Raw genomic sequence first — 25,208 nt, 5'->3', positions numbered from 1 at the left:
GATTCATGTGTTAACAGGTCTGAACGGCGTTTCAGAACTTCGTGGCTTCAGGAATTTGCTTGGCTTAGGTATGATACAGTTAAATGATATATTGTGACTTCTGTTCTAAAGCCGGTCAGGAAGTTACAGGGAAAACTGAGTTTTTCAAAGGGACGAATCATTTCAAAAACGGAACGACAAAAAAACATGGAGTCAGAAGCATACTGCATTTGATGATATCAGTTCCATACAGTATATAACACTGAAGCTCGTGATTGTGGAATTACGAAGTGTGCCCCAAGGCCGACACCTTTAGCCCGGGCTGTGTATCGCACCTGTGACAAAACAGCTGAGAAAGACTTTAAAGAACTGAAAATGAAATTTAATGCAGTCTACATGACCGCACACGAGAAATATGCCTCCTAAATCTTGCTCATGAATGTATCAAAGACGTATGATAACGACACCGCCTGTGCCGAGTTTATCGGGTGTATTGCAGACGAACTATTTTGAATCTGTAATTTGGCGACTAAAAAAAGTAGTTTGGCTCCTAAATGTTTCATTTTAGGAACCAGTGGCTGCCAAGTATTTTTTTTAGTCTGGAGCCCTGCTGTTCCTTTCTGGATTGGGGTTTGTTCCCAGTCCTATCAAGAGGGACTACAATGAGACAGAACGAACAGTTAACAGATTCCTCTCACTTGTGCCCCTTTAACTGCACAAGTTTATTTTAACTGCATTTTGTCCGTCTACATTAATTGAAAATAAGCAAAGAAACATAAAATATCCTCTGCCCAAGTTTCTGCCTTAAGTAGAAGAGCCAGTGGGAAATGGCTCGAATTGCAACGCAGCGGGTGTTTTTATTTGCATGCTTCCGGAACGAGAAGCATCCAGCAGTGGGTTAAAAGACATTGTCCTTAGTCACAAGGGAGCATCTTTCAACCACAGTAAATCAAGTGACTCCACTATAGATTTTCAAGGGCCACATTCCAGTAGCCTGTTTTGTCCTCTTTAAATCATCAACCCTTTGCACAGTCCTTCAATGAGCACTTAAGGAAACCCAGACATCCTGTCAGACCAGGACTCCAATGGACCAGTGCTGAAGACACTTCTTTCCCAAAGTGAAACCTCCCTCTGTATCCTCAAACTGCACGTGCCCCACTGATGGCCTCATCTGCCACCTAATACAGGTAATGAAGTCCACTAGGACTTCAATGCAATCTGTAATACAACAAGATAGGAAGTTGAAAATCAAACATGGGATGCTGGTGCACTTTACATCAGGCAAGAGCCAGCAGACGAAACCAGCAGTGGCTGCCTTAGTGCTTGAGAATCTAAAAGAAAGTTTTTCTGCAAACAAAATGGCTTCCCGAAGAAACATCTTCTTAAACGAAAACACTTGTGAATTTCAAGCTTCAATTTTCTTTGCAAATCTGGACAATACTCTTGACTTTATTTTTCATTGTGTTTATTTTTCATTGGGGGAAAAAAAAATTGCATTTGTTTTAAAACAACAGATACTTGGATCAGTGTGCCGGTCCCAACGTATTTTGATACAAACTTTGGATAAAACATATGGGGGAAAAAATCTGCAACTTGTCCATGGGGGGAATTCATGCAGGGTGGTTTTGGATAAAATGTTTTCTTTTTTGGCCATAAAAAGGAAGGTCATGCTTTTTTTTTCCTTTCTGCTACTCCTAAACCTTTCTCTGTTAAATGTGGCATCCTATTGTTCTTCTCTGCCTGGCCAGGATTCTTAAACTATAAGGTTCATTCAGTTATTATTTGAGACGGGGAGAAAAGAGAACTCAGAGAAGAGAAAGAAGCTGGGGAGGGAAACACTCAGGTAGGCATGCAGACAGCATATAGCAGCTCAGACCCAGAGCGAGGGGCAGGCTGACAACACAGGCTGGAGTACTGGAGACAGACAGAGAGAGATCTATACCTGAGCACCTCCGAGACAGAGGAGTCGCTGTCATCAGACCTAGGGACAGAACAGCAGCAGGATTAGGGGAGATCGGAAACAGGATGGACAGGGAAAGGCGTCTGGGAAGCAAGCAGACAGGGGTTGGGTTAGCAGGAAGGAGGTATGCCAAGATCAGGAAGGTTATTACAGGTCACCAGTGGATCTCCCTGACCAATCACAGGAGGAGCTGCAAAACCTTTTGTGATATTGTACGATTTGCTCCAGAAACGCTTAAATAGGAAAAAAAAATAAACGTATTTAAAAACATCTGGAGTCCAAATAGTGACCATTATCATTGCAGGAAACACATGGGCACAAGTGGTTTCCCTTGCAAAAGAGTATTCCAACAGTCCTCCTGTAACTGGCAGCAGGGAATTCAAGTCTGAATTCATCAGAAACTCCTGCAAAACATTCCTGGAGAATTTGTCATATAAAAAAGGCAACAGGAAATTTACATGAGCACCCTTCCCTTATACAGATTCAGTCCAAACCTCCGTTCATCAAGCATGAAAAGAGAATTAGTCACATCCAGCCGTTTTCAAATTAGGAATTTTTGCACACCTATTTCATGGTTCAAAAGCCATCACTTTGATTCAGCTGCCGCAATACTTATAATGTCCTTTTCTTCCTTGGGGACCTTGGTGACACCATTACTGCTGCTGTGTGTTTCGCCGCTTAGTGACTAATTTGGAATATATAATGGCAGGCATGCTTGATGTAAATTAAAGTGACTATTCAGTAGTGCTGAACTTAGTACCTTAAAATAAATTATGATCACACACAGTCCCTATAATGAGTCACGTACAGTATTGTGGGAAACAATATTGACTTTTGATTGGTTCAAGTGGAAATGCAACAGTGCAATAGGTCTTAATAAGTCACATTAGGGTAATGAATAGCCTTTTCCTGGTTGATTAATAGTTGATAAGAAAAGACTGTGACACTCTTAATACATTCAAACCAAATCTCAGTCATCGCCTTAATTTTTCCAGCTCTAATCTTTGATCCAACAGGAAATTTGCATAGAGAAGAGAAATCTACAGGATGTCACTCTGCTGGGTCTTTGATGTCTTTCAAACATGATCTTTGCATTCCAGTCTGGAACAGAGGGCATGATGTGTCTCTATGTGCAATAATGTTTAGCTGAGCAAAACCAAAATGTTACAGTGCAGAGAAGAATCTGAAATTGGCAAGAACTGTTGCTATATCACACACGCAAAATATATCTCCTTGGTCTTGAATAAAGATTCTGCCTTGGCATACCCAAGAGATGAAGCACTTATTTTGGATAAATGTTACTCAGGGAAATCAATGGACAGACATACAGTATGAACACATGAAGGAAGAAATGCTTCCCAATAACATGCAAGAACGAGAAAGCATTTTGTTTTTAATTTAACATCCCTGTTCGATTACAATACCACATGACTGTACCTTCTTATGATAAACCACTGCCCCAGCTCATGTCGCTTAGTATTAATTTTCAATACAAAATGCAGTGTTAACACACAAATCATAAGCCAGCATTAATCTAAAAATGCTTACGGAGACAAGAACAAAAACAACACATCAACTGCTACAGGTGCACTTCCAATAGGAACTCAGGTTTCACACCTCACCTCAAGAAGACAACACAAGGTGGTGAATAATTTGTACAAGGTGAGATACAAAAAGCTAAAAGCAATTACCTTAGCCACAGAACTGACTAACCTCCATATTATTGCCACTTACCTTAAAGGACAACAAATAAAAAGATTGCAAGTCCTCAACAACTGTGAGTCTCCAACAAGCATTTTATCCAACAGACAGCCTACCCCTTTAGGTTATTTAAACAAAAGTCAAGATAGAAAAGGGAAAATATGAAGAGAGACACTCTTGTTCCCTTTCAGTTAATCCACAATTACAATGCAAGAAAGACACCAAACCAACAGTTCCTAATCCATTTAGCAGCAGCAAGTTGCTTATCACAACAGCAAGCTCCTGAACCCTTTGTTCAACAAGATCCAGTGCCCACTGTAGCAAACCCTCATAAAGGCAAAACTGAGGAATGGAAGAAAACTTAAAAGTAAATTAAATAAAATAAAAAAAGGGTGAAATTGAAGAGACTTTGTCTTAAATGTAACAATGTCACATAGCTGATATAATACTCTCCACCCACAACTAGATCATCTGCCTCTTCCTAACCCCAGCATCTCTGAGACAAGAGAAACCCAGACATGTTGCTGGCCCCCCCGTTTAAACAGCACCAAACCCCATCCTCTTTTAGGCAACTGTGAGTGAGGGAAAGGAGGAAAAAGAATGAACGAGTAGGCAAAGCCAAAAAAAAATAATTAAATGCATGACTGGATGGTCAGCAAATGCATTTAAAAAAAATCCAATTCTAAGGAGATCTATTGATATGGCCTAAAGCCTGACAAACTAATGATTGGAGACATGGGCCCTTCATGACAAGTCTGCTTAAATAACTTCAATTCCTGCATTCACTAGGAAGTTGCTTCAGCAATAAAACAATTTTTTTTTTGGTACCTGGAAAAACAAAGGTGACAGAAGTCATACTGGCATGGGCTGCCACTGTGGTTTACTGCGCGTCACACAAAGGGCACTCTTGGGTGCGCGCGTCAGAGCAGCAGCAGGGAGAGGAGGCCGCACAAACTCACTTGTCCAGCGCCGAGCCCTGGCTCTGGTTACTGGTGAGGCGGGAGAAGACGTTGCGGTCGTTTCGGGGTCTCAGAGGCGGGGAGGAAGGAGGGGTGTACCCCACGTCAGCGGGCCTGAGGAGCAGAGGAGGAGGAGGAGGAAGTGAGCGGAGTTGTGAGGAGGCAAAAGCTGAGGAGTCATAATCAGCTGGAGGTCTGGGAACTCGAGGCACTGATGTAATCACATCTGACAGCATTAATGGTCCATGCAAAAAAAAAAAAGATTCTGCTCCCAGCAAGTCTAAAACGCACAGTTAAAACATATGTGCTCAGAAAAAGTAGTACAAAATACCAGAAAATTCAAGAGTGTCTGATAGATAATCCTAAGAAGAATTATATTGGTAAACATCCAAAAATGCTTAGAGCCCAATATTCCCTCTGGGCAATTTCCAGACAAACAGGCCATCTAATTTACTTAAAATTGAATGAACATCTTGCCCAAATGGAAGGGAAAATGCTTAATATGAACACTTCCCAAGGCTTCACAATTATCTGAATTGAAAGCACGTTAAGAGCCTTTCAGACATGAAGATGGCATTAACTGGGTAATGAAATGATTAACACTTATATACAGTAACAATTTGTTTCAGCTGCTATTAGTTGTTCAAGAATAAATGCGTTGCCACATATAAAATCCAACAGGGACAAGGAATGGGAACTCCCACATTAAAGAAGAATGAGACTGAAAGAAGTCATCTGTCCATGCTGTGGGTATTTTTGCACCAGTAAAGTATAATATACTGTAGCCGTGCTTCTGTCTAGAAGAAAAATGCTGGCAAATGAATGGAACCGAGTGGGATCTAAGAGTCCCTCAGTTTCCACCCCACCTCATAAGAAAACATTTTGAAGTGAGTGTTGACATCTGGAGCAGCCCAGGGTGTAGATGCTACTAACCGCTGAGTGTCAAGGGGAGAGAATGGAACACTTTGCTCACAAAGAGCTGATGGGGTTTGACGGTTACCTGTAAGGCTGTCCACGATCGTACGACTTCCTTCGCATCAGCGGAGACGTGTCAGAGCCCCTGGACTGCCTGGGACTGACACACAGGTAGAAGACAGTGAGCTCAGGACATCACACAGACTGCTGGCCCAATGCAGAGTGCAGGGGGAGAGAGGGGGTGGTATTGTTTTGTAGAGCTTTTGGTAGAATTAGAAGTTAATGATTGAAACAGTCCTGCTTAAAGACCATGAAATAGCTTTTGTATACCACAATATGAGAAAAATTCCAATGGCAGCTCATCCCCATCCTCTCACAACAGCACAAATCTTTACACAGCACACATATTCATACACCTGCAATGTGCAGACATTGTCAAGTGTTGGAGGTGGTCTGTTTTGTGCTCTGTCCTGTGCTTGCTGCCATACCGCAGCTGCCTTTCTCTGTGCAGACAGGGGGTTCAGGGGGTTCACTCACAAGGTATTTCCTCGGGTGGGGAGGCTGATCGTGCGCGACACCTTGTCCCGATAGTAGGGGTCCCGGAGGGAGAAGCCCATGCCGTTCTCCCGGATCTCGGTCAGCGAGGCCAGGGACTTGGTGATGTTCTTGGTGGAAATGTCCAGGGAAGGGCCCAGGTATTCTGCCGACACCGCCTTCATCTGGGCAGAGAGCCGGGGCTCCACCTGCGGAGTAACAGGGACAGCTGTCAGGACAGACTGAAGAGCAAACTGCTGGAGTGAAGGGACAGCCAGGCCAAGGCAGGGAGTGGGAATTTCCTGATGGAAAAGCTGAAGCAGCGGCAACTAATCCGACACCCTCATAAGGGTATGAGAAAACGAGACAAGAATCACAAAGAAATACCACAGAAGCCCAGACAGGTCAAACGTCTTCAAACTGGACGGGCCTGAAGCACTTACCTTCTGCTTGAAGTCATCCTGACTGGCTGAAACCTTCATTTGGTATGACTGCGAGAAACTGAAAAAGAGAAAGGCTCAAAAATCCACCTCTACACCCCCAAACACACTTTGCTGAAACAGCAGTCTAGAGCACGGGTTCTGAACCTTTTAGAGGTCCGGCACCCCTTACAGCGATGCATTATATTCTTGTAATTTACTGCTAAATCGTTTTTTACGTAATAAGAATATATTATGTAAAAACAAGTATTTATAACACATTGCATTTTGATAACATTTCCTCAAACCAAAACAAAACAACCATAAAGAATTTTATAATGGATTGATGGGTTCAGGGCTCTGGCAGGAATAAAGTTGACTACTTGACATCTTCCACAGTTCCTGGAAGTGACTCAGAAACCAGAACATGACAGTATGAGAAGCAGTGAGAGTGATGCACCAGGGAGGAAAAGACAGAGCTCTTTCCCAGGACAGAAGCTGCGCCATCGCTGGATATTGTGCTGATGAGCTACTTCCAATCAAGCCCTTGCTTGACAAAGAAACCATTTTCAAGAATGTCAGAAGCCTTCATGGCCGTTCAAAAAGGCTGACTGTGACACATCGGTAAACTCTTCTATACATTTTATCAGAAAGTTTAAAGATGTCGGTAATTTGAGAGCGAATGATGTCAAATAAATTCAAAATACAGTTCAAAACTATACTGAGAACTCTTAATTAAAGAATCAGCTCCATGTTGATTCAGTCAAGTCGAGAAGCATGAATTAAAAAATTACTATACTATTAAGCAGAAACAGCAATCTCTGTACGCTGTATTCAGTTCTTTCCACTTAACTCTCTTTGCACGTTAGACAACAGAGAAAGTGCTGGTGGTCACTCACTAAATGACACCTGGTCAGAAAGGTGCTGTCCATTATGTAGGAACACATTAAAAAACTTTGTAAAAGCACTAAATCTTTGTTAACACTCTGTAGTCCTGGTCTCCACCCTGGGTTTGAAGAGAAGGTCTGACTTCACTTTGGTGATCCCTTTAAGAATTTTAAACATCACCATCCGATTTCCCGAAACAATTCCTTATTGCTCACCTGCCCTCGGATGCCTGGCTGAACTCCGACACCTCCTCATCAGTACTGGCATAGCCATTTTCTGTGGAGAGACACAAACGCTCCCTGAGTGTCTACTTTCTCTCACACATACTCTCAAAGCTGACCACTAGATGGTGACAGACTCCTGTCTCACTGGCAGTAAATCACTCTGCAGTATTTCCAAGTGGCTTTCACTGTAATACACAGACAAAACTGCTTTGGCGTGAGTGCTCTCAAGGAATTTAAAAGCACATTTTTGTATTGGATGTATTTAATTGTATGAGCTCACCAAACCATAGTCCATGCAACTGACTGTTACAGCAATCAAGTATTGAACTAAGTTGCCTTGAACTTGCTTCCTCAAATCTCCTGGTATACAGATCAGCTTAAAACAAAGGCAATCTAACAGAATGACAACAGTATAGCCTGCATCAATAGGCTCCAAAATACATACTGCATCTAACATTTTTGAGTGGACAAGAAGAGGTGTAGAAAAAGAGAATTAAAAGAGAATAAGAGGAGAAAGGGAGATCTGGTAGGGAGCAGAAAAGCAAGCTGAAGGGGTAGAGAAGACGGACCCTGCTGGACGTTGTGAATGAGAGCCTGCAGCTCAGGGTTGCACTCAGCCTTCTCTCTCAGAGCATCCAGGATCACATGGTTGTGAGATGAGCCAATCACATCCGTCTGTCTCAGCTGCCCCTCCAGCAGCCGGATCTGGGCTTCCTTCTGAGCCACCTGCAGTCCCTGCGCACACCACAAGGGGGAAGCCTTAGCTAAGTGCATATTTTATTCTTTTTCGACATCTGAAACGTTGAAATAATTTTGGACTGTGTGCTGGCATTACTTTGGCCACGCAGTGCCACCTAGGAATTCTCTCCTCTAGTTATAAGAATATGCCCTTACTGTATTTACACCAATAAACATTTCCTCACCTTTTGAGATGCTAAAGGGAAGCATTCCAAAAGACATTGGTAGCTTTTATACTGCAGAATGTATCACGCCCCTATGAACACTGGATCCTAGTGCCTGTCCTCGTCGGAACATACCCGGCGTCTCCTGTCTGCTCACCTTGTCAATCGAGGCCTTCAGAAAATGGTCCAGCAGGTGGCGGGCTTCGGCCAGGGAGCAGGAACTGATGACTACGGAGGTGTCCACAGAGTCCAGTTCATCCTGTAGGAGAGCACGGCACTGAGACGGTGCCTGGTGACCTTCAACCCAGCACCTCCACAGAACTAAATTTCCCACTTTTTTCTTTCCTCAAAGTCTCCCTCTTCATTTTAAGAAACCAGAATGAAAAACACATTTGACAAAAGCCTGCAGAGTCTTTCAAACGAGCATACTGGAAGATTCTCCTGACATTACACTTTGCCCAGATGTAGAGTCGAGTCTATAAGACAGTAAGAGCCTGCTAGCTCATATTTTGTCCCCAGAAAAAGGGCAGATTTGCAACTAACAAATAAACTAATAAGACTCCAGAGAGAAGAAATGAGACTGTGCACGTGCTGAAGTTAAGCAGGACAGGGCTCGTGCATAATGTGAGAAGAGCCGCAGTCGGGCTGCTACAGGGGAACCAGCGATGCCCTTGCCTTGGTCTCCTCGATCTGCATGATGGTGGCCTGGCAGTCGGACAAGCTGTCATTGATGTAGTCGACGTTGGCGTTGAGCACCTCGATCTCCTCGTTCATCTCCTGCAGCAGCCGCTCCTCCTCCTCCGGGGAGTCGCTCAGCAGCCTCTCCCGCTTCCGCTGCAGCGCCTCCTGCTGGACAGACAGCTCCTCGCGTTTCTAGGGAGAAGGAAGCGCCCAAGAACGAAACGTCAGCGGGGCCCAGGGCGGGTTCTGAGAATAGCAATCGCATCGTGCCAAACAGCCATTTTGACCATCTCTGTGTAAAAATAACACACAATAACAGAGAAGATTCCTAATACAAAGAGCACTCCAGCAAGGAGATCACACAGGAGAACTCGAGCCAGCTTTTAACTTATTTCACCATGATGAGCTTTTTGCATACTTAATGCACTGTACTAATCTGTCCAGCAGATATTAATGTTTCTTACAACTATAAACTGGCTTCATCACCCTGTTCTCCTCCCCACTGAGAGCTGGTGTGTGGGGAGTGTACTGGCGCACTATGGCTGCCGTCGCATCATGCAGGTGGTGCTACACATTGGTGGTGGTGGAGGGGAGTCCCCATTACCTGTAAAGCACTTTGACTGGAGTTTCCAGAAGAGTGCTATATAAGTGTAATGGATAATAATAATAATGGATAATAACTTAAAAGTATAAAAACTCAAAAATGGGTGCTGATGTGACTAACAGCTTCATGATCAGGGACGCCTAGAGGCGAATGCATGCAGGGCAGAAGCAGGAAAGGACACACTGACGTTGCCAGCCAGGAGACAGACAGCCCCCAGAGGGCCGGTACCTTGATGAGGCGGTCCATGTCAGCCTCCATGTTGATGACGGTCATCCTCTGCATGACGATGTCCATGATCCTGCGCTCCAGGGCCTGCCACTTCTGACGAGCCGTCTTGGAGAAGCTGCCGGCCACCCCCTTCCTCTGGAATTTCTTCCTGCGAGCCGACAGGCGGAGAGCACGATCGGTCACACCCCACCCGGATCGCTGCTAGGGCACAAGCTCTACAGCCTCCGACTCCAACGGCAGACACCAGCACCCACACATTTCACAAAATATCTTCTCGTAAATAAGCCTAGACTTCTCAAACTTCATTCTTTTTTATAAGCGATGACTTTAAATGGCTTCTTTTCACATTTTCAAGTAATTCTACCGTTTATTAATACCATGAATGAACAGACTTATTGACTATGTGTTGTCCTTAACTGTTAGTACACCCAATACAGGCACTGGAAACCTGGGCACTGAACTCAAGACATAAGGAAAGAAACTGCCGTGGGTATAAGGACCTATAATAATGCAACAGGAGGCACACAGACATTAGCCGCAGGCGCATACACACACTGGGCTGGCCGTCTGACCTGGGCGTGCGTGCTCCATTGACAGCCGGCTCGCTCTCGCCCAGGAAGCCATTGATCTTGTTGTTCCACTGCCGCACGATGCTGGAGACGGAGCGGGCCGACTCTGGCTCGGAGGAGGTGGTGCTGGCCGACAGCTCCGCGCCCGAGTCTAGGGGCTGGAGGCGCCGGGGGACCCGCCCGGCCACGCGCTCCGACATGGGCTTGGCCAGGCGCCGCAGGGCCGTCACCTGAGCGAGGGACAGGGGGACGGCGGGGCTATGAGATCACGCGAGTTCTGTGTTATCGGGGTTTACCTGAAGTCATGTGACATCCCTCAAAACTCTGACCCCTTACAGTTCCCTGCTGAAAACACCAAATCCAGACTACAGGCAACAGCTTTTGTTTTCCCTCGTCAATCCCTCAAGCAGAGCTCACAGGTGATGCTAATCGCTAATCCCAGAGCCCGTTTAACTTGCATTTCTGGGCTGCAGTTTACCGATGTGTGTACAAGTCTGACATATGACAGAGCATTTCACTAACAGTTGAAAGACACAATATTCTTTTCAGCAGACTGGACATGAATGTAATTATATTATAATATTATAAATTACAATACTAAAAATGATTAAGTTTAAAAAATGATAAAGAACTTATTACACCGTAGTTGTTACATTAGGATTTATTAAGTCACAATGGCTGCTAATTGTCTTTTGAAGTATAACAAGTACAGAAAATATGGAATACTACAGGTCAGCTGCTGAAGTTGAAGTTTTCATGGAGTTCCAACATACCTCCTGCGTTTTTCTCCTCAGCACTATTTCCTGCTGCCTCTTCTGTGACTCCAGGGCCCGAATTTGATACTATAAATGTATAAAAGATACACATCAGGACAGAGCAACGATTTCTAGCTCCTTACTGTAAAGCAGCATTACTCCACCTTAGGTGAAAGGTCCCACGGTTAAAACTCCAAATTGTGGCCTGAAAAAAGTGTCAAGGGGTTACATGGACTAATACTGTCTGAAATGACAATAACCCCCATACATTTTGGGGAGATGCATATTCAGTATCAGAGCTCACCTCCTGGCGGCGCTGTTCTTTCTTAAGCTGCGCAATCTCACGGTTCCTCTTGGCCTCGATCATCCGCCGCCTCTGCTGCTCCTCTTTCATCTGCTTCATCAGCGCCACCTGTGGGTGGAGGACCGTGTGGAATAACCCGTCAACATGGCAGACATCTCCACACATGCTACCACTTCCAAGTCTGGCAGGGCAAGCTTTTCATCTGGAGGACAATCTTGACTACACAATGCCACAGTTCAATAATATACAGTGAAAATAACCGCAACAAGATAAGATAGTGCAGAAAAGAAAGAGTTGTATCTGGTGATTGAGCACCACACCTGATATCTGCACAGATAGTGATGGGAGTGCTGTGGGAAGACTGGACAATTTTCCTGCTCTCAAGAGATACAGCTGCTTTTGCTTCTGGGGGCTGAGTCACAGATAATGTACCAGGGAATTGTTTTTCCCACACGCATTAAATCACCCTTACATTTGAAACACATTAACTCTGACTTATGCATTCCCTGTTTCGACTTGGACACGGCAGATTATAGCTTTGCAGTAGCCAACCAAAATATCTCAGTGGAAAATACCAGCTCTTGGATTGGTGGAATTCGAAGAGGGCAGCTGAAGTAGTGTGCTCTGAACTGGAGGGGACTCGTGTACAATTATAACACCGCAAGTCTGGCAAATCAGATACAGTTCCAATGGGAAAATGTTCTCTGCCATATACCCATTTCTGTATGAGAGAATGACCTGCTGCTGCCTTGGCCTCCCTCACCTTGGCCTTTTTCATCTCGGCCACCTCTCCCTGCAGCTTCTTCAGCTCGCGCTCGTAGCGGCTCTGGTTCTTCAGCAGCCGGGCGTGCTCCTTCTGGGCGGCCTGCAGCTTCTGCAGGTCCCTGTTCATCTCCTTCAGGCGCTTCTCATACTCCGACTTCACCTTGTTGGCCTTATCCTCTGTGTAGTTCTCCATGGACACTGCAAGAGAAGGAAGGCAGAGGCGTGCAATTACAACTAGAGTCCCAATCAGAGCTTCCCACCAAACTGTAAGTAACAGTCACTGGAGCCGAGCTGCATGTTGAATCACTATGCAATAGCTTCCACAAAGTTTGTTGGGAACTTAACCTTTGCATTATTAATTATTTGCATAAACAATTGTCTGTGAGCAAGATGCGTACTTTCACTATCCCTTCCTTACACTCAGTTCTTGTATCTAAAATGTATAATTGCTGAAATTGCCAGTGAAATGTTTTTGACATCTCAGCTCTGGACTACAAACCTTGCAACCGCACACAGGAAAAGGAGGAAGTGTAGGCAGACTCCTCCAACTTGCCAACCTTTAAGTCAATTGAACACGTTACCAAGGTTTAGTGTCAATCAAAGGAATGTGTCCCTCACCAACGGCACTGCATGCCTGAAATCACCTAGAAAGCCACAGGGGTCACAAAGACCCAAGAGCTCTGGCAAACTAATCCCACCCTACACTTGTCAGCACTCTTACTGCTAGGGCAATCCCAGTCACAGTCGATTAGTGTCACAACCCTGCCTTAAAGCTATGATCATGGAGCTCAGACTGTGCTATTTTTTCATATATGGGATGTGTCTTCTCTTTTGCCCTTCCCTTGTAATGCTGTTTCTCCCACATGGTCCCGGACCCTGGTCCCAATCCCCGTGGCCCTTACTCAGGTTATGCAGGACGCGGTCTCTCTCCAGCTGGGTGTCGCGGATCTTGTTCTGCAGCTGGATCAGCTTCTCCTCGTACTGCAGCTTCAGTGTCAGCAGGCGGCGCTGGCTGTTCTCCAGCTCGTCGATCAGCTTCTGCTTGATCTCAATCTCGCAGGTCAGCTCTGCCAGATCCGCCTGGAAATTCGCTGAAACCCCAACAAGAGAGAACATTTGGTTAAATCATTTGTTCACAGCAGGCTGAGATAAAACAGAACCTAATACACAGTCTGTCGTTCATATATCACTAAGTGCTGAACATACAGTAGGAAGGTGTGGAGGGCAACAGCAACCATGCTGTTTATTAGCTCTTCACAGATGGGGTGTATTTTACTAAATGCATGTCTATAATAATGCTTATCAGAACATCAGGTTTCATTTTGACCAGGTGTTCAGTACATAGATAAATTACATCTAAAAAACCAAAACACCAGACATTGGAAGATGTTGGAGAATGTCGAAAATGGGCAAATTTTACTGCAGTGACGGTAGTTTTTAATTTAATGAGCAAAGATGGAGAAGGAGTAGACGCCCCCCCCCCCACACACACACTCCCTCTGTTTCATTCCCCACAGTAGGCATCGCCCATGGCTGACCTTTCTCATCAGAGTCAGAATCCGAGTCCTCCAGGCTCTCCTCGCTCTCAAACTCTTCGTCCTCCCGGCCCTCCTCTTCCTCCTCTTCCTCGTCACAGCCACTCTCCTCCTGCTCCTCCTGGCGGGGGGCAGATACAGCACACACGAATGATGCCTCCACAGTCGCACACACTCTTCACTTCCGCCACCCAAAGCAATATTGGATAAACTGTGTTCTTCTAGCCTGGTTTAAAACTGAATGAAATTCTCCTTTTCTCCATCACCGGGAGGAGATCAAGTGCACTGACCTCCAGGTCGTTGTCATCTGAGTCCACCTCCCTGTTTTCCTGTGGCTGCAACTTGGCTCTCTTCTTGAGTCCTTCCTTCTCTGGACTGGGGACAGCAGAACAGGGCTGGTTTACTGACTGACCAGACACAGCACTTGCGGGCACTAAACTACCACAGAATAATCAAGGTAAATGTAAACACAAATGCACAGTGTGCACAAATGTCAATGCTTGTTTACCATACTATTCCACCCCTGTTATACCCATTTGGAGCAGCCCGTCTCCATGCTGTTCAAATCATAAGAGACAAAAAGACAATACACACAGCCCATGCACTGTTATCCCATTGCCTATGTAGGAGATATTCTGATTTTTATCATCTTCTTTTTCATTTTCTTTTAGAACATTTGGAAAATATCTGATCTGTAAATCAGTGAAGTATGACACTTTATATCAGCTTGCCTGACAAACTGCAGTGCTACTCTGTACTGAGCTTGCAAGTTTGACTTTGGAGGGGTGTTTAAGTGTATAAGTGATTTTGCACAATCTAAGCTTCTGCAGGCTAATTTCCTAGCAGCCCCTACTCTACTCAGTAGGTTGCCCTCTCACAATAACAGCAGAATTAATTACACTTAAACGATCTGTAATCTACCACCTTTCAACGATACTTTAAGGGACGGTGCAGATTTACAGTGCACCATTTGCACATACGCCAGACTCGCAACCGCACTTTTAAAGCATGATGGGTACAGTCATTCTTATTAATCTTTTGGAGCAGAGACAGGTTTATGCGCTCTGACATTACGCCTCATCATAAAACTCACACATCAGACAGGGGGTGATGTCTGGGAACTGTTAATGGCTAAATGTATTGCCAAGTCAGGAGCAGTGCATGGAGTTCAGAATTTAATGATACTCCTTTGGTTTTCTAATGGGCTGCCTGTGCTCCACCATATCTTCACAGAAAAATCCTCAAGATATTGAACACGCCCTATACATTTAGTAAACTCAGACTGGATCCCTTATAATGCTGTTCGCACATCAGGCCAGGTATGATGATTCCAACTTAAAGTTTGAATCGGCAGACTTACACTCACCATACACCCCCTCTGCTTAGATGAGTGCTTACAGAAGCCCTCATTTTAGAGGGTTCCTTTTTAACCCCACTCGAAAGAGAGTCATTCTGTATTTCACTAATGCTTTCAGCAGTTAAACATTTTGGTGACCAAAACTGGAAACATTAATTAGGTTCCTTGGAAAAGGCCAACCAACAATGCCCCCCAAGCAGGAAAATCTATTATCTGTCCTCTCTCATGGAAAAGTCATTAACTGAGAATCTGGGACTCTGCAGGGGAGATACAGTGATGCTTGGCTTGTGTCAAGGTGTATGTAAAGTTATTTTATTTGTTGTCAGTTTTGACAAAGAGGTACCCCAGTAGAGAGCCTGGGGACCCCAATTCCCTAACATCTTCCACTGCAGTTCAGGGCTCCGTACCTCTTCCTCCTCTGTTTTCGCTCTTTCTTCTTCAGCCTCTCGATGTCCTGCTTCGCCCGGCGGATGACGTCGGACACTTCCGTCTCCATGGAGACGCAGGGCGAGCTGCCCGCGGGCAGGCCAGGGGTGGCCGCCTGCGAGGAGGGGTAGGGCGAGCGGGCCGAGAGGCGCGACACACTGCGGCGCAGAGACTCGTTCATGGCCTCACTTTCCAGGAGCTTGGACCTGTCAGAGAGAGACGCACGGAGACGGAGAGAGCGTCCATCAGCTGGCACTGTGGGACATGGCTGCCTTTCACAACAGGTTTTCAACAAACTGGGCAACCGGGACCTTCTCTTCTTCACGACTTTTCAAAAGCGATAGAACTTCGCAGGGTAAATTACTTTCACGCATGTGACAAGGCAAGGTAGAGAGACTGATACTTTTGTGCTATTTTGTGAGTTCTACCCCCTCACCAAAAAAATATAAAGAATTAAAACAGGTCAAATAAATCTATTAGAACAGACTTACCTCAGCTCCTCAATCTCTCGAATGTAGTTCTGGATGAGGGCTCCAATCTCTTCATTTCCATCCCCTGAAGACAAAAGCAGACAGCTCCTGATTTTATCAAACTTTTAGCACCATTTAGCAGAAAGGTGTTTTTCCACTGCCCCTATTGGCTTTCCCTGTTCACCCTTTTCTCTTTTAGATTTGATGTGATGAAAGGATCCTGGTCTGTTTTCTTAAGAAAGTGAAGGAAAGTTAGTGTGCATGCACCAGAACTTCCGACACTATCCCAGAATAAAGGACCAGGGATCAGACGATACACCAACACCAGTAATTGTCATGCACAGAATATACCATTAAGAAAAGGTTTTGCCGTGACCATTCTACTGTGAATCTCTTAGAAGCGCCTGAAGGTAGGAGCTTTTTCAATGTTAAGTTTTGCTATGACCAGGAATTAAAATGTTTTTTTTTTTAAGTTTTGTATACTGGGGTCTTCATAGAGAACAGGAGCAACAAATCTGGTCTAATCTGGTGAGCCTAGAGCGATTTCAAAGGACATTAGCCACAGCGTCGCACCAGTAACTGCTCAGATTGTTGTAATGTGGTTCACTGGGCTGCAGGGGGCGCTCACCAGTCTTGGCCAAGAGGAGGTTGACCTCATTGGAGAGTAGCTGCGTGACCCGGTTGTTGAGTGCATCAATGGTCTCCTGCATGGCTTTTACTCTCATCCGTAGAGTGTCATTCTCCTTCTGTAGCATGGAGTTCTCCTGGAACAGGTCGCTGAAGCCCTCTGACCCATCCTCTCCCACCACACGTTTCCCCTAAAATGTAGGGGAGGGGAGAACAGGCACTTTATATTAATAACACTTTTATGCACAGCATTCTTCACAAAATCGTGATCACCTGAAATATCCTAACCGAAAAACAAAGCCAAATATACATGTAAAATAAAAACTTTTCACTAATCTACAGTTAACCACCTCTCCACCACTACAGTTAGACAATTACAGGTTCGTTAACTTAAGCTTTGAGTTAAGCATTAACTCAAATAAAACGGGAGCAACCAGGCAGAGTGCAAATTTAATAAGTGAAGATGATAAGAAGCACACTATCACCAACACTATGGCAATGTTTCACCCCTCACCGTCTTGTACTCCATGATCTCTGTCTGCAGCCTTGCGATCTCGGCCCGCAGGGCGCTTATCTGCTGGCTCGTCTTGTCCTGGTTCACCACCACCTTGTTCTTGATGTTCCTGGCGCGGTTGGCGTACTTCAGAGTGTTGAGTGTCTCCATGAAGTCCCGGTCCGAGGGGCTCACGCAGGCGATCATCACAGTGCGGCTGAGACAGGCGACACACACCCAGTGAGAAGGCTCAGCGGTGTCTGGAGGAGAGGCCCAACCCTCATAGAAAGCACAGGTCGACCTGGAACAGGTCGCTGAAGCCCTCAGACCCTTCCTCCCCCCCCCCCCCCCCCAACCATACGTTTCTCATGCCCATCAGGCTGCAGGGGTTACTGTGCTGCTAAGAGAGTTCTTGCCCAAAGGCTCCTCACCCTACCCCGGGTGGCATTAACCCAATTGAAAAAATCCCAGTCACAGTCGGCTAGTAACAAGCCCCAGGCTCCTAGACCTGAGCCCACATTCTTAGAGCTCAGCCTGCGCTCAGTCATGGCAACCAAGAGGCCCCACAGCCCGTGCGCAGTACCTGTTTCCTCCCAGGGAGTCCTGCAGCAGCCTGGTCAGTTTGGAGTCCCTGTATGGCACATGGCCTCCCTTCTTGCTCTGGTCCCCGAGAGCGCTGATGACGTTGCCTAGGGCCAGCTGCAAGGCACAGGTGCACAGAGTCAGACACAGAATCAGGACCTCTAATTCCCTGCCCTGGTGTGTTATTCCTACACAGATCATGGGGGAGGGCGGAGGAAGGGGGTCCTACCAGGCCACAGTTGATGGAGATGCCCTCCCTGGCACGCTCGCCCGTGGCGCCCGTGCGTTTCAGCCGTTCAGATCCTGCCAGGTCCACAAAGTGGAACTTGGCCATCAGCGTCTCGTACTCAGGCTGCGCGATGGGCCCATTGGACAAACCGTTCACCTCTCCGTTCATCTGAAAAACACCCCGGCACGGAAAATCAGACCGACATCACAGCTGGAGAAGAAAGCAAATGCCTCTCAGACATAAGTGTTGCTCTGCCTGAAACGGAGCCCAACTCGTTTTTTTGGATCAATCAAACTCATTCCCAGCTTAAACAAGAACAGTTTAGCAACTTGCTTCGTCTTAAGCAAACGGTAGTTTAATGGTGTACTGAAAGAGTAAAATGAATCAGGGGTAAATAATGAAATTACTATGCAGTAATACATATTCTTTACATTTTCACATCCATGCTCAGTACATGTGACATTCATTAGGACACAAACAAAATCTACATGGATGTGCATCTAAAACAGAGGAGGCACTCTTTTACAGTTATGGGAGGCTGGAACAAGCTACACTAACAGATCTTAAAGCTGGTGGACATTTCTCGATCTTAGGCATGAACTACTGTATATAGTGCGTTTTTGGGGTTTGTGGTACAGAGCAAACAACTGACCATCTCTGGCTGCTTGCACACCCTCATCTGGCAGAGGTGGATGGTGAAAATGGCATGCGACCGGGAGCTCTGGGCGTTCATCTGCGTGCTAGCTGTGGTGCGGGATAAGGCTCCCAGCTTCAGGCACTGCAGCAGCTGAAGAGGAAGGAAAAGATGGGGAAATGAGTCCTAAATGCAGCTTTGAGTCTTGCCCGAAGACAAGAAATCAGATGGAAGAGAAGCAGCAGAAGAATATTCTATCGGGTACAAGATGACAAAGATGTCAGTGGAGAGAAGATCCCAGAGGGGAACATCACCTGTCGCACTGCCTCCCTACTCACCTCTTCCTCTGAGCTGACCAGCCGAGAGGTGACCCCCGTGGTGTAGATTCCCCCATTGCTGTCCTCGTGGATTTTAATATTGGACTTCCTGCCCCGAGCGTCAAGATCGCGCGTGCTGTCAAACAGGTCCAGTATCTCCTCGTTGTACAGCTGAAAGGGGGAAAAACAAGCAGACTCACTGCAGAGAGTGACTACAACAACACACACATATACATCGCCTTTCATCACCAGCAAGGAGCCCGAACTGCTTTACCATAATCCTAGCTCAACCAGTTATAATACTATGGAAAATGCCTGGAGAAAAATAAGAGTAACAGCAGTGGACAAAAACCAGAATATTAAGGTTTTTTGTCCATCTACTACCTAAAAACTCTCAAATTTAACAAGCAACTAATATAGGGTGTGAACATACAACATGCGGACATACAGAAAGCTAATGAGCACATGCACAGAAGTATAATAATTGAAGGCTTAATAGTAATCTTACAACATTTAATGAAAAATTATTACAAGTTTGGCTAAAGAATTTCTAACCTCACAGTCAGAAATAACCCATCTAAGGCTACTGAACAACATGAGGCCCTAAGATAGATGCAGGATCCGGCAGTGTTATGAAATGCCCAGTAACAATCTGATCATATGCCCAGAATGTTATATTTGATAGTCTAAAGAGCATAAAGGTCTTAAAAATAGCAATAAGCATCACTGAAACAAAAACAAAAATCACCTTTCTTGCAGTGCTGCAATTAAATTAGACATTTATCCGAGCAGACGGTACATGAAATGCTATAGTTGCTGTAAGACTAAAGGCAGAGAGACAAGGTAAATTAGTTTGATCAATCGCACAGATGTAGGCTGAACACCACATCCAGTGTGAACAGCCGACAATAAGAAGATATTACTTTGCTCCCAGAGGGCACTGTGAAGCAGTGACGGCCCAGCTTGTCAAAATTAAACTCAATTATTCCCCTCTTTATGCCAACAGTCTCAAGTGAATCCTACTGGACACGCTCCTCATGGAGTGCTGCAGTCTGGCTCTTAAGTGGACAATTAGTTTTTTCCCCTAATTCTATTTTTTCACATTTTACTTCTGCAGAAACAGAAGTTAAGTAAATTAATGGGGGTGGTAGCCCAATAGACAGCTAGGGCATTGCAGACAGATATTGCAGTTCAGATGCCAGGCTCAAACACACACGCAACCACACACCTATGCTGATAACACTGCCTTGATGGATAGTGTAAAAAAATAGGAGCTTGTCCATCCCTTTCCTTAAGATTTTTTTTACTTCAGAGTAGATATCAGATCTGCGATTATGGTCTTGAGGTGATCACACACCCTGAAAAAACAGTAATAATACAGCAGCAGACAATTTCTGTCTTTAGGAGCACACCGTGAAGGGGCTAGCATGTGGTTCTTGCAACCCAAATCCTTTACTCCTGACACCACATTAAAATGGGGGTTTGGGTTCCTCAGGTGGAGGCCCATCATTGGCAGAGGGGCCCTGGAGGACAGATGAGCTTGATTCAGTCAGGGTGTCTGTTTGTAATGGCATCTCCTTTAAGGTGTAGCAAGACTCGTGGAATGAAAAACAGCACAAGTGTATGTTGGGAGGGCAGTACCTGCAATATGAACCCCCACATTTGGAAGGGTAAAAAAACAGGAACATGGTACATAAAAAGAAACAAGTTTATAAAGAAACCTTTAATGTCCAAGATGGTAAAAAACCTTCACCCCCTTTCTTCCCAGTCTGCCACAGTGTCGCTCTGCAGCACCCCACAGTTATTACATCGTTTCTGCTGGGATGAAGAGAAGAGATCCTCACCTCCAAGAACTGGGCACTGACTTTGAACTCTGGGGGCTGGGTGTTGCTCTCCTGGGCCTCCCTCCTGCGCTGTTCGATGCCCTGGAAGAAGTGTCGGACAGCCCTCGGAATGATGCCCTGCTCCTCTTCAGAGACACTCAAGTCAAACCCAGTCCCCATGGTGTACGTCTTCCCAGAACCCGTCTGCGAAGAGAACAACATGGACGCCCAGGTAAAACCGGAATCAAAACTTCTCACTCATTACTGCTTTTAGGGCACAGAGAAAATACCTCGCTGGGCATACAGCAAGGAATCAAAGCTTCTTCCAAGTGCTTTCTCGATCCCTAGGAGCCCCCTGGTTGAGTGTTCATGGTTACATGCACAGAGGCGCACCGAGGTCAGCACAGTGCTTTAGCGTTAGTCCTCTGTTTCGCTGTGAAGGTGAGCTGCTGATGGGTCTAGGAGGGACTGCAGAATGTATGTGCACCCCATCATCTCAGTTGTTTTCCTCCAAGTGCTTCTGCTCCTGTTATGGTGTTTTGCTGCCCTCAGAACTATGCTATCTGCCGCTGCTCTCATGTCGTAAAGAGCCTCTGTGGACCTGCACACTCCTGGCGTCAAGACTGATTTGAGTCATCTCAGCTTCAAGATGCAGGTTTTGCTTGTACACCATGGCAGTTGATCGTGAAGTATGCCAAAGGGGAACTAAAAAAACACCCTTAAAGGGAAACTGCAACACTATTTTTAGATATGGGGTTAGAAATAAATTCAGCATTGATGAGTGCATTTCAAACCACAATGACAGTAAAATGTACACAGTAACTTGTCAAACCTGCAGTTTAAATCACAAAATAGAGCAAATCTCCAGGTATGTGCAGCGCCACATTCTGCAATTCAGAAAGAGGCAACAAAAGTTGTCAACAAGCAGGCTTATGAATCGCAGTTCGCATGAGCTATTGTTCTCGCCCTTGACGAGACCAGGGGTTTGCGGCAACAATGGTGACCATACAGTACTTGCACAAAGTTCACGATTTTGTGCTTATTTTGAAATTCATAAAAATGTTCTATTCCCTCAATTAATTTATTTTGTCACAGAGATTTAATAACCTGTCTGAGAAATTGGGGCTGTGTTTCCCCTTTGTGCTCAGTGAGGAATAAATAAAGTGTGTGTGTGGGGGGGAGGAAAGGGTGCATAAATGCACATATTTGAAATGTGTCCCAGTTTTGAAGGGACACATTCCCGTCAGCTTTCCTAAACTGCTTTTAAATGACAACAAAAAGAAATCAGAGGGTCGGCAGCACCTTGGTAGCCCACTGACAAACCACTTGCATGTAAAGATTATACACATTTCTTGGTTATAACTGTTCCTCTTCATTTAGATGTAATAAACATTGCTAATATTGAACAAGATACTCAAAAACAGCATTATCTATAAATACATCAAAAATCTATTTGGTTATTCATGTCCCACAAGTTGTTACAGCCCTTCAAAGATGGAATGATTTTTGATATTTTTACACTCTATAACGGTATCAGTGCTTACACTAATTTAGGCCGTGAGACAGTGTGGACTTTCTGATGTCTACCCAACAAACAGTCATACACTGTAATATTGATATGCTACAGTATTAGGTTACATTTCATTTTTACATAAAAGCTATCGATAGGGTGTGATTTGCATTATATTCCCTGTTTGCATAATTATTTCCAATATTGTTAATATACACATTTCTTGGAGCATATGTATATGCACCCATTAGACACAGGAGGCATGGACTCACCTGACCGTAAGCGAAGACAGTGGCATTGTAGCCATCAAAGCAGCCCTCGATCAGCTTGTGCACACAGTTGGAGTAGATCTGGTGCTGCTGAGCATCCATGTCGAATACAAAATCGTAGGTGAAGGCCTTGTCCTTTCCCAGCAGCACCTGGGGCTCCCCGGGCGTCACCAGCGTGCAGACGTGACAGCCCTCAATCTTCTCCTTCGCCATCTGTGGCCGGATCCTGCAGAGAACATCCACAGAGGGGCTGTGAGCATCCTGGCTGCATTTGAACTGCTGCAGCTTCTGTCCGAGTAACGGCCATACTTAGAAAAACCTGAGCTCTCCATTATTTCTGCTAAAAAAAGATAAAATACTCCCAAGAAACTCTCTAATCTACAGCAACATTTTCTCAACTTTTTCAACTCGCGGCACACTCTTAATATACCCACACTTTTCACTGCACAGCAAATGACTTTTAAAAAACCAGCTCCAATACCTTAAGTGATCTGTGTAAACTGAAACAGACTAGAATTACAATGAGAAATATGTAATGTGAATTGTCATGTGAAATGTGAGCTACTTTCAAAGAACAGGTCCTCACACTTTTGAAATGCAGTCTTTTCTTGATTGCGTGGCACCACTGCGATGTAAAAGCTTGGGAAGAACAACCACATCCCTGACTCTGGTTCGAGGCTCCCAGCTGATGCACAGCTGACCAAACACCACCAGGGCTGGGTGTCGCTATGGTGCTACCTGGGTGAGCCACATCACTGCAGCAGGGAGATGGCAGCCATGTCAGTGAAGTGAGCTTGTCAGGGGAAAACAGAGTCTACTAACAACCAGCATCTCCAGATTGGAGGGGGGTGAAAAGTGTCCCAAGTGTAAGAGGGAATTTGTTTTGGAACGTAGTTGTTTTCTCATGAGAACTTTTGGACCTTTTTATACCAAGTGTATATTCCTAAACATTTTTGTTTTAATTTCTGGTTTTCCTAGTGCATTTCTTCACGCGGAGTGATTGCTGAGTATTACACTTCAGGTTCATACACTGAGGCACCCCAGCCCCCCACCCCTCCTGACACCAGGCCTACCACATCCTTAGTAACTGGAAGATTCCAAATTTGTTAGAACACTAAAAGAATAATTTGCAATTCCTTTAAAAATGCCTAGAAAGGCTTTAAGACAGAGGTCACCAACCCTGTCTGGGCTGGTATAGCTTCTAGGTCTCTTTAAAGCACTAGAGCCTGAGGAGGTGGAGCTCAGGGAAGTTAAGCTGGTAAACACACCTGGCCCTGCAGACCCAGGACTGAAGTGTCCTGCTTTAGGATCTGATCGTGACAGATCAGCACAGGGATTCTGAGAAAGCCTGAAAGCACCAAAGAAAGCTAATCGGATATCTTTGCCAGCAATCTCTCCAGTATCACTGCTGCCTGCTGATCTGCATTCAGTTCACTGTGCTCCTGGGACAGCAGGCTCAGCTGCTATTTTTAAATCACTGCTAGCTGCTACACAACCAAATCTATAGGATTGATTAGCTGAAGAAAGACAACTACTGCATGCCTTGGACATTAGAGCACTTAAAGAAGGAGCAAATAACTAAGGTAAGGCAAAGAAAAGACATGGCTAGAACTGCTGAAGTACTGTAAAGCTTTGAGGGAATGTGGAACGACAAGCTATGAAAAGGAGCATTAAAAAAGACTGCAGTAGAGGGACAAGTGCTGCATGCAGCACTCTTACACCTTTCACCTCCACAGTTTCAAATCATCCTACCAGTGAAATAAGTACACATCTGTCTAAACCATATAGTAACTAGTTTTCACAGAAGCGCCAAAAGCAGACTTGCAGCATGCATAATATTCCATTCACATCCAAGACCAGTAGAGCCAATATCAAGTAACAGAACAAGCTAAGACTGTTATCCTGGTAAAGATGCTGTAAGCAGGTAGCGGCAAAAAGTATTTCAATTCACATGCAAGTGCAACATATAATGCACTATGATTAAAAACCATCCTCCACCAATGTCTTCATTTCTCTGTGGGCTATGAGTAGGTTCAGGGGACTGTTACCCACACTCCTCTCACCGCAGACGTCTTGAGGAGGTCGCACTCCAGTGGAAACCACATCTCTTAATCGTTATTAGTAATCAGTGGAACTTTTGGCGTCTGCAAGCGAACAAAAAAAAAAACCACTGTGGCCTCCTTTCTCTGTCTGTCTTATGACAACCTCTTACTAATAGGATAAAACTGCCATCAGGGAACAGACAAACTCCCAAAACAGAGGAAATTCACCTCTGAGACAGACAGGCTGTAATTAGCCCCTTTCTGACCTCTGCTACATTAAATTTAGTAGCTTATGCATGTGACCAAGTTAAGCAAATCAACAAACAAGCACAACATGCAGCAGTCACTAGCACAGTAGGACCAGGTAGACTGGTGGAATGCAGGGTGGCCCAAATTGAATCCTAGCAGTATTTGCGTTTCCTGCACTTCATTACATTTCTGCTCTTGATGACTGAAATCAACAGATTATTGGGCTAAATGAACCAATTTACCAACTTCTCCCAGCTC

At 45.1% G+C, this 25,208-nt stretch overlaps 1 protein-coding gene across 1 annotated transcript in view; it reads right to left on the bottom strand.

Annotated features, from left to right (window-relative positions):
• The window catches only part of kif21b (kinesin family member 21B), a 64,351-nt gene that overhangs the window by 18,510 nt on the left and 20,633 nt on the right, over nt 1-25,208 (bottom strand). Inside the window, exons 2-28 of the mRNA XM_088921402.1 lie at nt 22,663-22,885; nt 20,902-21,084; nt 19,079-19,228; nt 18,759-18,893; nt 18,107-18,274; nt 17,879-17,994; nt 17,317-17,512; nt 16,804-16,993; nt 16,197-16,260; nt 15,687-15,911; nt 14,213-14,297; nt 13,926-14,043; nt 13,290-13,478; nt 12,386-12,585; nt 11,623-11,730; nt 11,337-11,405; nt 10,567-10,793; nt 9,995-10,142; nt 9,157-9,354; nt 8,639-8,740; nt 8,149-8,314; nt 7,571-7,631; nt 6,492-6,549; nt 6,052-6,257; nt 5,600-5,674; nt 4,600-4,713; nt 1,922-1,960 (exon numbers count right to left, since the gene is read on the bottom strand). Of these exons, the coding sequence (XP_088777528.1) occupies nt 1,922-1,960; nt 4,600-4,713; nt 5,600-5,674; nt 6,052-6,257; nt 6,492-6,549; nt 7,571-7,631; nt 8,149-8,314; nt 8,639-8,740; nt 9,157-9,354; nt 9,995-10,142; nt 10,567-10,793; nt 11,337-11,405; nt 11,623-11,730; nt 12,386-12,585; nt 13,290-13,478; nt 13,926-14,043; nt 14,213-14,297; nt 15,687-15,911; nt 16,197-16,260; nt 16,804-16,993; nt 17,317-17,512; nt 17,879-17,994; nt 18,107-18,274; nt 18,759-18,893; nt 19,079-19,228; nt 20,902-21,084; nt 22,663-22,885 (3,813 nt within the window). The remainder of the gene's footprint in view (nt 1-1,921; nt 1,961-4,599; nt 4,714-5,599; nt 5,675-6,051; nt 6,258-6,491; nt 6,550-7,570; nt 7,632-8,148; nt 8,315-8,638; nt 8,741-9,156; nt 9,355-9,994; nt 10,143-10,566; nt 10,794-11,336; nt 11,406-11,622; nt 11,731-12,385; nt 12,586-13,289; nt 13,479-13,925; nt 14,044-14,212; nt 14,298-15,686; nt 15,912-16,196; nt 16,261-16,803; nt 16,994-17,316; nt 17,513-17,878; nt 17,995-18,106; nt 18,275-18,758; nt 18,894-19,078; nt 19,229-20,901; nt 21,085-22,662; nt 22,886-25,208) is intronic.

This window comes from Atractosteus spatula, chromosome 7 (genome assembly GCF_055471065.1).
Source record: "Atractosteus spatula isolate fAtrSpa1 chromosome 7, fAtrSpa1.hap1, whole genome shotgun sequence".
Taxonomy (NCBI): domain Eukaryota; kingdom Metazoa; phylum Chordata; class Actinopteri; order Semionotiformes; family Lepisosteidae; genus Atractosteus; species Atractosteus spatula.
This window is presented reverse-complemented; position numbering and strand designations above follow the sequence as displayed.